Source organism: Lagenorhynchus albirostris, chromosome 8, assembly GCF_949774975.1.
Source record: "Lagenorhynchus albirostris chromosome 8, mLagAlb1.1, whole genome shotgun sequence".
Classification (NCBI taxonomy): domain Eukaryota; kingdom Metazoa; phylum Chordata; class Mammalia; order Artiodactyla; family Delphinidae; genus Lagenorhynchus; species Lagenorhynchus albirostris.
Window position 1 is genome coordinate 43,433,641 of NC_083102.1, and position 15,390 is coordinate 43,449,030.

Here is a 15,390-nt window from a genome sequence, read left to right on the forward strand (position 1 = left end):
TGTGCACCGGGACCTGTAGCCACCACGTAAACAAGCCCAGGCCAGCCTGCCACACAGGAGAGACATGTGGTACAATCACCCCATCTAACTGTGAGTCAAATGCCAATACGTAAGTAAGCACATCCTAGGCCATCCAGTCCCCAGCTGAGCAACCAGCTAACCAGAGACACAGGAGTGAATTCAAACAAGAACAACCAACCATGGCCCAGGTCAACAGAACTGCCCAGCTGATTCAGAGACTCATGAACAATAATGAACTGTTGTTTTAAACCACTAAGGTTTGGGGTAGTTTGCTATACAGTAAAATTGTTAAATGATACAAGTAGTATTTCAGCTCAGTAAGAGAAAAATGGATTATGCAGTTAACAGGGGCTGAGACAACTAGCTCACCATTTTTGGCGAGGAGATTAGCTTCTCACTAAATTGCAGAATACATTCCAGATGGATTAAAAAAGTATATATAAAGAATAATAGCAGGCTTCCCTGGTGGCGCAGTGGTTGAGAGTCCGCCTGCCAATGCAGGGGACATGAGTTCGTGCCCCGGTCCGGGAAGATCCCACATGCCGCGGAGCGGCTGGGCGTATGAGCCATGGCAGCTGAGCCTGCGCGTCCGGAGCCTGTGCTCCACAACGGGAGAAGCCACAACAGTGAGAGGCCCGCACACCGCAAAAAAAAAAAAAAAAAAAAAAAGAATAATAGCATAAAAATGTTAAAATAAATTATAGGTCGATAATACTCTTGTCATGGGAAGACTTTCCTAGACAGAGAAACCTAAAGGAAAAAGATGAATAGACTTTATTATGAAAATACTTTATAAATTTTACTTGTCTAAAAAACATCATAAATAAAAATAAAAGGCAAATGCCAAATTGGTAAAACTTCTTTTACATATGAAGAGAGATTACATTCCTTACATATACAAGGTATTTTTTATGCATGACAGAAGTATGCTAAAAGATTGCCACTCTTAATATACACAAAATAAGAAAAAGCTGAACTACCTGATATACTATTGAACAAAAGGTTTTACATATGTAAATCACAAGAGAAGAAAGATAAATGGCCAATTAACATTTTTTAAATGTTCAATCTCACTGGTAAGCAAAGAAAGAAAGATTGAAATAACAGTCAAATTATTTTTTCAGTTAAGAATTGTAAAGATCAAAACAATAATACCTACAAAATAGACATTTTTATATACTGCTGGAGTAACTATAATTTAGTACATTTTTGCTAAGCAATATGTATGTGTACGTGTGTGTGTGTGGTGTGTGTGTGTGAGTGAGAAATATTTTTTGATTGAGCAATTTTCCTTCTAAGAATACATCCAGATGAAACAATCAGGGATTTTGGGAAGATGGCCACTTGACCTCATGATCCTGAAGCGCCTTTCCTTTTGGTATCCTCTCTGGAACCAAACGCCCAAGGCAGTTACGCTAGAAGAGTTTGGGGATGCCCCTGAGGATACATGATCTTCACGTTTCTTAGCTGAGATCTAGATTTGTGATGCTGACAGATAGCGAAGTTTCAGAAAGATGATGTATTATAACCTCTTTTTTCTGATCAATGAATAGCACCATTTTTGATATGGCATAACTTATTAGTCAAATAAAGATGAAAAACCATCCTCAGAATTGTAGTTAACATTTGTTGAGAGATTACTGTGTTCCAAGCACTATTCTAAGCAATTAATGTCTTTACACATTTCAGTCCTCACAACAAGCCAATGAAGGAGGCACCATTCTACAGATGGGAAAACTGAGGTTTAGGAGGGTTTTGGCTTTCTTTTTGTTTAAGTAATTTGCCCAAGGTCACAGAGCCAGGACTGGAATATAAGTAAGCTGTCTCTAGACACAGAGTTCTTAATCATTATACTAGAATAAGTCAGATACGCCACTTCAAACCCTAGAACATTTATTAGCATGCATTTAAAGGAAACAATGTTGGATGTCTTACCACAACCTTAGAAGCAGTGGCTTTCTCTAACAGGCTCTTGCTGGACCAGATTCAAAGGCACCTACATCCCAAGTCACTCGAAGATTGGAGACCCACTTCACTGGCCTCACCATGTAAACTAGTGGTACCCAGAGTTTCTGCTAAACACCAAGGGCACAGAAGCCATTCTGCCCTCCCACCCTGACCTTACCTATCCCTGTACCTGGTAAATTGACTTTTTGGTTCCTAAATAACAATAGCTATCATTACTGAGTGCAGAGCTAGTAAGCCAAACTTTGACCTCAGAACCTACGAACGTACCATCACTAACTCTATTACACGAGTAAATGTACCATACCAACTATTTCACATTACAGCCAACTCAGCAATGCTTAATCATTCGTATATGAAGGGACTTGGGCTTCACTTTCAGTTTGTCCTAAGGACTTTATTGGAATTCATAGCAGTTCCTGGATATCTAGCACCCATAAGACCCCCAAACTTCCTCAGTTCTACATTTCTACATCCTATCCTCACTGTTCAGAGGATACATTTTATGAAAGAAATTTTGTTTCCAAGAGAAAGAACCCAACAATTACGTAAATGGAAAATGAAGACAATCAAACTTTTCATGCTTCTGGACAGGTATTAATACTGAAAGATCTCAAGTAATTCTCACTACACTTAGAATATGATGAAATTTTCATTATACGTACAATATGATGGAATTTAGCCTCTGTATCTGCATTGAGATATTTCAACAGATGATTATTTCATACTTAACTCTGGCACACACATACTCACAAAGAAGGAACAGAAAAGATTTCTTTAGTCAAGAATTTTCAGCGATAAAACCTTCCTAGCTACGGCAGTTTACCTGAGTCCTCCAACAGTATTATTTAGGAAGCGAGAAGAGTTTCATTTTTTTAGTGGCTTTTGAGGATTTTAGAATAAATCATCCTAATGATTCATGAGCCTGAACTGAAAGAATTCTCTGCTGCTCTGTTCTTTGTAGGATTGCCCTTACCCAAGACATCCAGTTTCAAGAAATTATCTTAGTGGCAAGAAAGCATTCACTCCTAGAACAAATGTTTATTAAGCACCTATAACATGACAAGAAATGTATTGTGCTAAGAATATAGTAGTGAATAAGACAAAAGAAAAAAAAGGTCCCTGCCTTCAGAGAGTTTACACACTAGTTTTAGGAGGATACTGACTTCTGCTTCTATTTTCACATAAACCAATTATCACCACTTCATTAAATGATGACAATATAGCATCTTCCAGATGCCTGGTGATAAATGGACAGGAAGTAAATTTATCAATGTACAGCTCAGAATGCTTATCCAACTAAAACTAAAGTGGCACTAAGATGCACAGAAAAGAGAAAATTAAAAGCCCCTTGCACATGAGAAAACAAGGACTCCACACAGGTAGCAGAACTAATTTTAAACTGACACATTAGGAACACACTTTACAAATCTAGTGACACTCATGCAATGGTGTTATGCCATGGAGAGTAAGGACAGGCTCTAGCACAAATCATTTCATGGGCTTGGCTAATCTGCCACGTAAGTCATCCAAGTAATCTGCCCCCTAGCCAGGGAAAGCATAAAGATAAGTTTACACTAAACCAAAGGTATGTGATAGTGAGGTATGTCATACACCTGTCTAGTCACAATAGAATTGTCTAAAAGGGATTTTTCTCAGTGTTAGACTCAGCATAAAAACTATTTTTAAGATTTATCTTTCAATAAACTGTGTTTTTCCATACTACAGAATGTCTAGATTACAGAATACTATGCAGCCATTACAAATAGAGAAGTAGATCTACATAGTGTGAAAAGAGCTCCAGTACATACTGTTGGAAGAAAACCAAAAAAGAGAGGCAGACTAATACATATAGTATGATACTATTTATGAATTTTTTAGCCTCACAAAACAACATTTTGTTTTTGAATGCAAAGAAAAGAGGTCTAGAAAGACACAAAAACATACAAAAGTGATCATATTTCTGAGAAGATGATAAAGAACTAAGTTCGAGAATTTAGCATTTTGTATAATCTTAATATATATAATAAAACTAAGTAGTAAATTGCATTAAAACTAAGTCAAATTTCTTATAGTATTCATATGTTTCTTTCAAAAGCTTGTTCATTCTCTTTTTTGATCTAAAAAGAATGGAGACTTAACACATAGATTCAAGCAAAACTCTATGGTTTTGATCATCTTGTCCATACTAAAAATCATGGAAAAACCCAACCTGGAGTTAAGCATAAAAAAATAAACCCCAGAACTGAGAATGTATAAAAGACAAAGGAAGCCTTGCTACATAGAAAATATGGAAAGCATTAAATCAAGCACCCTCATCAAACCCCTTTAAAGATCCCTCTGCCATTGTGTCCACAAAAAGATACAGCACCATTAAAGATAAGATTCAGCGTTTCTTCAGTCCCAAGTGCAGGTGTGGCAGGAAACCTAAGAATGAGATAAGTCATCAAAGAGATATGAAGAAGAAGGAGGAGGAAAAAAAGAAAGAAAATGAAAAACAAACCAAAACAAAAAGTGTACCAAAGAGAGAAAAAAGAAGGGAACAGAAAGAGCGTTAGTGTCTACTAACCTAAGAGTCACATAATTGCTCCAGCACAAAAGAAACTGGCAGTCTATATTTGTAGAACAATTTACCAAGCATTTCTACATCCATTATGGAATAGAATCTTTGTAACAACACAGTGAGTAGTTATTCCATTTTATAGAAAGAAACTGAAGTTCTGGGAAGGTAAGGGAATTGCCAAAAGCCGCATAGCTAATAAGTGACAGAACTGGGGTCTTTGGACTTCAAGCCCAGTGTTCTTTCCAATACCCTACTATTGTTATAGACTGTCCCTCAAATTGCTATTAATTTTCAAATAACAATGAAAATTTCAAGAAGCAAATGTATTATCAATACATTTATTGATGTTTACATGGTAAGCTATTTTTCTTTCCTCTAGAAAAGCCAACTATAAAAAAAAATACCTGATTCGTTCTTTCAAAAACAACAGAATGTGGTAGAGAGCGGTGGACGGGAGGGGAGTTCTGTTAATAAAAGGCAACATGAGGGAGTCTTGTGTGATGGAGCTGTTTGGTGTCTTGAATGTGGTGGTGGATACACAAACCTGCATGTGTGATAAAACTGTATAGAACTTAATACACCCACAAATGAGTATAAGTAAAATTGTGGAAATCTGAAGAAAATCTATAGATTTTATCAATGTCAATACCCTGGTTGTGATATTATGCTATAGTTTTACAAAATGCTACTACTGGAAGAAAGTGGGTAAAGGATACATGAGATTTAGCTGTATTTTTTGTTATAACTGCATGGGAATACACAACTATCTCAACAAAAAAATTCAATCAAAAAATCAACAGAATATTCATATCACCAACACCGATTCTGAAACAGATCAGTGATATTGTATAGAAATATGAGAAGACATAATGCAGTTATTCAAAGCTGACTTCTTTATAGTGGAACTGACAGAGGCATGACCCATGAAATTTGAATTTTAAAAATTATTATTTCAAGCCTGAGATGATAATTTTGAATAGTTTTTGAAGACATAATACCTTAAGAGTGAGACCCAGATCACCCTAGACATGCAAATGATAAACCACTGGTAGAAGGACGAATCAGGAAGATGAAGAAAATAGACTTTTTGATTTAGAACAAAGGGCTATTTAAGAATTCCATCTCATGACCAACAGACACGTGAAAAGATGCTCAACATCGCTAATTATTAGAGAAATGCAAATCAAAACTGCAATGAGGCACCACCTCACAATGGTCAGAATGGCCATCATTAAAAAGTCTACAAATAACAGATGCTGGAGAGGGTATGGAGAAAAGGGAACCCTCCTACACTGTTGGTGGGAATGTAAGTTGGTGGGGCCACTATGGAAAGCAGTATGGAGGTTCCTTAAAAACTAAAAATAGAGGTGCCATATGATCCAGCAAGCCCACTCCTGGGTATATATCCAGACAAAACTATAATTCAAAAAGGTACATGCACCCCTACTATTCATAGCACTATTCACAATAGCCAAGACATGGAAACAACCTAAATGTCCAATGACAGATGAATAGATAAAGAAGATGTGGTACATATATACAATGGAATACTACTCAGCCATTAAAAAGAATGAAATAATGTGATTACAGCAACATGGATGGACCTAGAGATTCTCGTACTAAGTGTAGTAAGTCAGAAAGAGAAAGACAAATACCATATGATATCACTTATATGTGGAATATAAAATATGACATAAACGAACTTACCTATGAAAGAGACTCACAGACATAGAGAACAGACTTGTGGTTGCCAAGGGGATGGTGCAGGATGGATTGGGAGTTTGGGATTAGCAGATGCAAACTATTATATACAGAATGGATGAACAACAAGGTCTTACTCTATAGCACAGGAAACTATATTCAATATCCTGTGATAAACCATAATGGAAAAGAATATGAAAAAGAATGTATATATGTATAACTGAATCACTTTGCTGTACAGCAGAAATTTACACATTGTAAACCAACTACACTTTAATAAAATAAATTTTAAAAAAAGAATTCCATCTCAAAGCATCAACTGTCATAAAACTAGAAGTGTAATCTAATTGCTCTATAAGACAATTTGAGAATTATGATGATAATTATAGGATGTACTAAGAATTGTCCAATAATAACACTAATAATAATAGTACTATTTATCGAGCATATCCTATGTGCCTGGCATTAAGCTGGCTGCTTCACATAAAAGATGGAAAATCCTGACAACAACCCTGGGAAGTAAAATATGGATGGATCTAATCTAATTTACGCAAGGTCACATAATTAGAAAGTGGCAGAGCTTGACTTTAAATTCTGACTCTAAAGCTTGTGTGCTATTTCCTGCTCCATAATACATAGGAAAGAAATACCTTATCTTGATAGTCTGGTACATGACTCTAGGGTGAGGGAAAAAATTATATCCAGTAGTATAAAACTATCACTGTTGTTATACTAACCTGCTTGTAAGTTCCATCTAGCAAGGTGTCCAGGTGTTGGAGAGGAGCAGGTGTTTTATCTTTGAACCTTGTTAATAGCCGGCGTTGAATGGCCCGAAATTGTACAGCTCTTTCAGATAAGAGTTCTTCTAATTTTTCACCATTTATCCGCAACTACAATGAAGAATTTCTTTAATTCAGGTTAAATGTGCACAACAAAATGTGTCTAAAGTAAGGATACTGGCAATGCCAATAAAAGTTTGAAAAGAGTAAAGAAGAAATTTAAGTGTGTTACAGAGTTTAGAGAATTAAAACTGTGATATTTGATACATGAATACACAGATGATACAGTGAAATAGGTCAAATAGAAATTTAGTAAAAATGGCCCAGTTGTCATTGGGGTAAAGATAGATCATTCAATAAATGTTTGTGATAACTGATTAAATACATAAGGGAAAAAAGGAACAAGGATTTTTCCCCCAGTCTTTACAACAAAGTCAATTGCAGAGGAATCAAAAGTTTAAACACAACAAAGCATTAGAAAATTATATTTTTAAAAATAATCTTACCATGAGACAGATCTTTATAAGTCAAAAGCCACACATACACACACACACCCCTGATAAATTACTAGCTAAAAAATATTTTTTTAATTCTACGTGGTTAAGGAAAAAAGTAGAGAAAAACATTATAAGTAAAGTGATAAGACAAACAGCAAACTGTAAAAAATAATAGCAATAACCACAGAGACAAAAAACCATGCCTATAATATCTAGAAAGCATCTACAAATTGATGAAAAAGGACCACAACCCAAACAAATGAGTAAGAAGAAGAGCAACAATCCAATAGAAAAGTGGGCAAAATTCACAGAAAAGTTAATACAAATAGCTCTCAAACATACAGCGTTTGACCTGGCAATCCCACTTCCAGGAATTTATCCTAGGGGTGAGCTTGCAAAAAGTAATGTACACACAAGGATATTCATTATAGGATTTTTTCTGTTGCTATTATAGTAAGATAGTTAATAATCAAAATACTCATCAATAGAGGAACAGGTTGAATAAATAAAGAGGACTTTGCAGGACCACCAGGTACTGATAAGCAATGCTAGCCAAAGATGCATTGAATGAAACAAAGCAAAACTGAAATACAGAATATCATTCATGTATTTTTTTTAATCTATATAGTAACACAGTTGTGACTGCATAGAATAGTTCTAGAAAGGTAACAAGAAACTGTACACCAAAAATTGCCTCCGAAGAGGAGACTGAATAGTGGGGGGATGAGAATCAGAAACGACTCTTCAGTATAACTCCTCTCATAACTTTTGAATTTAATACAATTAAAATAAAGAAAGCTAGTCAAAGTCATAGGGAATACTCCATGAACCCAGATCATGTGAATTGCTAATTCAACTTAACAAAACAGTCATAACTAGTTCTGAAGTAAATATCATATTCAAAATGTTCAGAAATCAAACATATTATAGTTTACATTTCTGATATCAAACCAAACTTCCTTACCTTTTCAGTGCATGTATGGAGAACAGACACATGATTGGAAAAAAAACTTGGAATTTTATTAACTTCTTTTAACCCCAGTTTCAGAAGCATTAAGTAGCTAACTAAATCAAAGTATATTCTCTTGAAGGAAAAAAAAAAAACTTTCATTACCAAAAGTTAAGTGACATAACAACTAAATTTTTAAAAAAGAATATTAGAGTTATCAATAATTCACCCTTTTAATTATATGATTTCCTGCTATAATACTTTATTTCCTCAATTCATGAAACAAAAATTTTTTTAAATATTCTCAAAACTGAGACATCAGCCAGGTTATCATTCCTTTGAACGTGTAACAGAAGAGCAGTGATTGAAATGTTTTCACATGTCAGAATTTCAACATTTAACATATATTTATTGATCTTAGTGCCACGCAGTGTTCTAGACTCCAGGAATTACAACAATGAATAAAACAGACAAAAATTCCTGTTTTCAGGGAGCTTACACTAAGGGACACATAGATTCCAAAAGCCACCTTGATTCAAAGTTTAAAGTCATATTAAAAAAAAAAAAAAAGTAGGGCTTCCCTGGTGGCGCAGTGGTTGAGAGTCCGCCTGCCGATGCAGGGGATGCGGGTTCGTGCCTGGGTCCGGGAAGATCCCACATGCCGCGGAGCGGCTGGTCCCGTGAGTCACGGCCGCTGGAGCCTGTGCTCCGCAACGGGAGAGGCCACAACAGTGAGAGGCCCGGGTACCGCAAAAAAAAAAAAAAAAAAAAGTAGAGCGGCGCCAGAGAGCAAAGGAAGTATAGCATGCCCTTTTTAACTGTGTAACAAAAGTGCCTAATAGGTCACCACATTCCCTAAGTCCCTCCCCAGAAAGGAAATGTCCCTGATGTAGAAACTCCAGGGATTTACTAGCTAGCAAATAAGGCGGGGAGGAGGGAGGCGGACTGTATGTCAAACATAGTCAATTAGAATCTAATATTTTTTAATTTTAAATATTACAAATAGGTAATTAGTATAGTCTTTCTGTGGACTCTCTTCCATAAGTCACTGGACCCCAGTTTTGCACAGTGAAGCAGGAATTTCTTAAGATATATCCTAGAGAATTATAAAGGTTCTCAATACTTAGAGTACCTAAACATATTTCCCAAACTATTGATTTTGGTGCCACAATTTGGTCAAAGTATACTGTCCTATACAATATTATCAGCTTAGATGAGGGAAGACCCAAATAAATTCAATTTATTTGATAATGCCGTGTTATCTGCAATGGGATGGTATGCACTGAAATTTTCCCTTTATGTTCACACTGTATTCAAAGAAGTCTTTATTTGTAGGTTAAAGTCAATGCTCTTAGAATGTTCAAAGGACTGAACATTAAGTAGAATGCTCATGTGACTGACAAGTTACATGACGTATTCTCTCTCACTCCTTCTTTCTCTCTCTCATCCTCTCTCTCTAACACACACACACACACACACACACACACACGCAAGCATGTGCACACACACACACACACACACACACACACACAACACACACCATAGTTTACAAATTGAAATGCAAAAACCTACTGATTCCTTAAAAAGTAGCCACTCTAGGGAACCAATGTTTCCTTAAACAAAGTGCAAAATTTTTTTGAAATTCCTCTTTGTAATTCCCTACAGAGTCTACTTATAGGGAAATAAGAAGAGCCTGGTGAATTTTTTTTTTAACACATGGGACTTAAAACAATGACTTTCTTTGTCCAATTTTTTTCACAAAACATGACTCCTGACTATTTCCAAATATCAAATCAATCTTCAAAGGATGAAGATTTGACACCCTCAAGATACTCAAGAGAATCTAACACAGGCTCTGAAGGTACTTCCAAAGAAGAAATGCAAATATATCCAGGCAACAAAGTCACTGTCAGATCTCATTAATTTAGACATTTAACCATTCAGCATTTACTAAGCACCCATTGTGCCAGATACTGGAGAATATTTTACGTGATTAACCCTCATTCAGATGCAGAAGTTCTGGTGTGCTTGTTAAAAATGAAAAGGAAAAATCACTTTACTTTATAATCACACCTCATTTATGGCCTGCTAGAATTAGTTAGCCAATTGGCTGCCAATAAACTCAAATAGTTTTAACACTGGGTTATTGGGGTCAAAGGTTAAATCCCCATGTGGGAGAATTAAACCAGCTCTGCTCTGAGGCCAGACCACAGCTCCAGGCAGCCACTCTGTAAAAGTCTGCAATTGATCACAAACTGGGCAAGAGGGCAGGAACAGATTCACAACCCCACCATCCACATAAGAATAACAACTTGATGTACACTGCCTAATAGCATGTATACTAGAATCCTTACCTCTGTAGCATCTTTCTTTCATATATTGAAAAATTACAGATGATACGGGTTATGATCATACACACCTCAAAATGATGATCAATCAACTCGAAATATTCTTGAAGGGGCATAGATCCAGAAAAAGAACATGCGAAATCTTTGATTCCCTGTTTTTCAAAATATTCCTGAAGGCGGATAATAAGCTCATTTGTTATGAGCCAAAGATCCTCAAATTGTTCACTCTGGATGCGATATCGTTCTAAAGAGAAAAAATAATTAAGGAAAAGGCTTATTAACACATAACTAGTAGCTGAAACTATATGAATTATCACTAACTCTGACATGAATACCAAAAGGACAAAGATTTCTTTTTTGGAATATAGATATAATTTCTACTGGCTTAATAAAAATAATTCTACTGCCTTATCGTGATTTTCTGCATCAACAACTTAACATCTTCAAAGCTCATTCCAAAGGTATGTGGTCACAACAGCAAGCTGCATAGTCATTTTAACTATGTATCTTATAATAGGTTTCAGTATGGTAAAAACACAAAATTTGGATCCTTCTCAAAAGAGCTTTACTCAAAAGGTAAAAAACAAACAAACATAACAAAAAAAGGTAAGAAAACAGCCATTGCAAAAGTACAACCTGGTATCATTAGTTTGTTTCAAAAAATTGATGTGAAATAAAATTTATTCTATAGAAAGCCCACATCCTGGACACAGTAGGCAGCTTAAATCCCTGTAATCATAATCAAAGTTTTCTATTTTTCTAATAGTTCTTTCATTTGAAGAGAGATTTTGCAATAAGACCCTTCCCCAATTATAAATCTTGGTTCCCTCCATTCCCTCCATTCCCTGACACATCAGCTCCAAGACAGCCAAAGTCTTGTCTGTCTCCTACCCTGATGATTATGATGACAACAATGATGACAATGATGATGACATCAGTGACAATAACCACATCTATGATAAGAGCAACTATGATAAGAGCACCAGCTATGCATACATCAAGCACTATAACTACAAAAACCCATTTTTTATAAGAAGGAAAACCAGGCACAGAGAATCTCAGAGACTTGCCAAAGGTCACAAAGCAATTTAAATGTCAGACCTATAATTCATGATATATATCCTTCTTCCCCAATTGTCTAAACTCTACCTATTCCTCAGGATCTGGTTTCAGTCTCACCTACTCCAAGAAACCTTTATTTCTCTACCATCTATAGAAGCCTTATATGTGCCAATCACTATCTAAAGCACTGCACATTTACTCTCTTGTTTAAACCTCAACAGCCCAATAGGCTATTGGCTATATAACAATAGCCCCATTTTACAGAAGAATAAATATAGCAACAGAAGAGTTTAAATAATCTGCAAGGTCATCTAGCCAATTAATAACAGAGCAGGAATTGGAACTTTAGCTAAACTTTAAATAATCCAAAGATTATCTATCAATTTTAACCACCTCATAACAATGCATTTCTCTGAATTTATATAGAGAATTCTACAGTCTACTGTGCACTTAATACATACAACCATGTACTCTTTTTTTTTTTTTTTTTTTTTTGCGGTATGTGGGCCTCTCCCATTGCGGAGCACAGGCTCCGGACCCGCAGGCTCAGCGGCCATGGCTCACGGACACAGCCGCTCCATGGCATGTGGGATCTTCCAGGACCGGGGCACGAACCCACGTCCCCTGCATCAGCAGGCGGACTCTCAACCACTGTGCCACCAGGGAAGCCCCAACCATGTACTCTTATTTAACTTTCCAGATGATTATATTCAGTCTCTGCAAAGAGACTGTACACTTTCTGAGATCAAAGTTACCTATTTTATTTAATTCACCATTTATTGAGCAATTATTATGTGCAATTTCATAAAGAAAGAAATGTTGGGAGTACAAAAATTACCTTAGTCTTTTTGCTTAAGGAACTTAAGGTAATACGATACGAGCATGTGAAATATTTATTTATATTCCCAAAGGTACGTTGACAAATTCTATAAATATATTACCTCTTTAAATTGGTTTTTAACTTCAATTTGTCACCCTCAGCCAGAATTCAAGAATATATCTGCTCTCATTCCCCTAGTCATACTCTTTTCAATTATATAAGGAATAAAATACACTAAGTATGCCTGCCATGGTGCATGGCAAACACCCTGGTATTCTCTGCTGTCATATCATTCCCCTTGGAGCTTCCCCAGTCTTCCCCTCACTCCAGTCTTTTTTTTTTTTTTAAATATCTTTTTTGGAGTATAATTGCTTCACAAATACGTGTTAGTTTCTGCTTTATAACAAAGTGAATCAGCTATACATATATATAAATCCCCATATCTCCTCCCTCTTCCGTCTCCTTCCCACCCTCCATATCCCACCCCTCTAGGTGGTCACAAAGCACCTACCTGATCTCCCTGTGCTATGCGGCTGCTTCCGACTAGCTATCTATTTTACATTTGGCAGTACATATAGGTCCATGGCACTCTCTCACTTCTTCCCAGCTTGCCCTTCCCCCTCCCTGTGTCCTCAAGTCAATTCTCTACATCTGTGTCTTCCTGTCCTGCACCTAGTTTCTTCAGAACCGTTTTTTTTTTTTTACATTCCATATATATGTGTTAGCATACAGTTTTTGTTTTTCTCTTTCTGACTTATTTCAGTCTGTATGACAGACTCTAGGTCCACCCACCTCACTACAAATAACTCAATTTTGTTTCTTTTTATGGCTAATATTCCATCACGTATATGTGCCACATCTTCTAAGTATCAATGGACACTTAGGTTGCTTCCATGTCCTGGCTATTGTAAACAGAGCTGAAATGAACAGTCAAGTGGTACATGACTCTTTTTGAATTATGGTTTTCTCAGGGTATATGCCGAGTAGTGGGGTTGCTGGGTCATATGGTAGCTCTGTTTTTAGTTTTTTAAGGAAACTCCATACTGTTCTCCATAGTAGCTGTATCAATTTACATTCCCACCAACACTGCAAGAGGGCTCCCTTTTCTCCACACCCTCTCCAGCATTTATTGTTTCTAGATTTATTGATGATGGCCATTCTGACCAGTGTGAGATGATACCTCATTGTAGTTTTGATCTGCATTTCTCTAATGATTATTGATGTTGAGCATCCTTTCATGTGTTTGTTGGCAATCTGTACACCTTCTTTGGAGAAATGTCTATTTAGGTCTTCTGCCCATTTTTGGATTGGGTTGTCTGCTTTATTGATATTGAGCTGCTTGTAAATTTTGGAGATTAATCCTTTGTCAATTGCTTCATTTGCAAATATTTTCTCCCATCCTGAGGGTTGTCTTTTAGTCTTGTTTATGGTTTCCTTTGCTGTGCAAAAGCTTTTAAGTTTCATTAGGTCCCATTTGTTTACTTTTGTTTTTATTTCCATGTCTCTAGGAGGTGGATCAAAAAGGATCTTGCTGTGTTTTATGTCATAGAGTGTTCTGCCTATGATTTCTACTAAGAGTTTAACAGTGTCTGACCTTACATTTACGTCTTTACTCCATTTTGAGTTTCTTTTTGTGTATGGTGTTAAGGAGTGTTCCAATTTCATTCTTTTTTTTCTTTTTTTTTTTTTTTTGCGTTACGCGGGCCTCTCACTGTTGTGGCCTCTCCCGTTATGGAGCGCAGGCTCCGGAGGCACAGGCTCAGCGGCCACGGCTCACGGGCACAGCCGCTCCGTGGCATGTGGGATCTTCCCGGACCGGGGCATGAACCTGTGTCCCCTGCATCGGCAGGCGGACTCTCAACCACTGCGCCACCAGGGAAGCCCCAACTTCATTCTTTTACATGTCGCTGTCCAGTTTTCCCAGCACCACTTATTGAAAAGGCTGTCTTTTCTCCATTGTATATTCTTGCCTCCTTTATCAAAAATAAGGTGACCATATGTGTGTGGGTTTATCTCTGGGCTTTCTATCCTGTTCCATTGATCTATATTTCTGTTTTTGTGCTAGTACCATACTGTCTTGATTACTGTGGCTTGGTGTATAGTCTGAAGTCAGGGAGCCTGATTCCTCCAGCGCCGTTTTTCTTTCTCAAGATTGCTTTGGTTATTTGGGGTCTTTTGTGTTTCCATACAAATTGTGACATTTTTTGTTCTAGTTCTGTGAAAAATGCCATTGGTAGTTTGATAGGGATTGCACTGAATCTGTAGATTGCTTTGGGTAGTATAGTCATTTTCACAATGTTGATTCTTCCAATCCAAGAACATGGTATATCTCTCCATCTGTTTCTATCATCTTTAATTTCATTCATCATTGTGTTATACTTTTCTGCATACAGGACTTTTGTCTCCTGAGGTAGGTTTATTCCTAGGGTTTTTTTTTTTTTTTTTTTTTTTTTTTTTTTGCGGTATGCAGGCCTCTCACTGTTGTGGCCTCTCCCATTGCAGAGCACAGGCTCCGGACGCGCAGGCTCAGCGGCCATGGCTCACGGGTCCAGCTGCTCTGCAGTATGTGGGATCTTCCCGGACCAGGGCACAAACCTGCATCCCCTGCATTGGCAGGCGGACTCTCAACCACTGCGCCACCAGGGAAGCCCTATTCCTAGGTATTTTATTCTTTTTCTTGCAATG

General features: G+C 36.9%; 1 protein-coding gene across 7 annotated transcripts in view; it reads right to left on the reverse strand.

Annotated features, from left to right (window-relative positions):
- Positions 1 to 15,390, reverse strand: part of BBS9 (Bardet-Biedl syndrome 9) — a 446,338-nt gene that overhangs the window by 206,987 nt on the left and 223,961 nt on the right. For all 7 annotated transcript variants that reach the window (XM_060156865.1, XM_060156866.1, XM_060156864.1 and 4 more), the window contains 2 exons: positions 10,895 to 11,067; positions 6,988 to 7,140 (listed from right to left, as the gene is read on the reverse strand). In XM_060156865.1, coding sequence (XP_060012848.1) covers positions 6,988 to 7,140; positions 10,895 to 11,067 — 326 coding nt within the window. The remainder of the gene's footprint in view (positions 1 to 6,987; positions 7,141 to 10,894; positions 11,068 to 15,390) is intronic.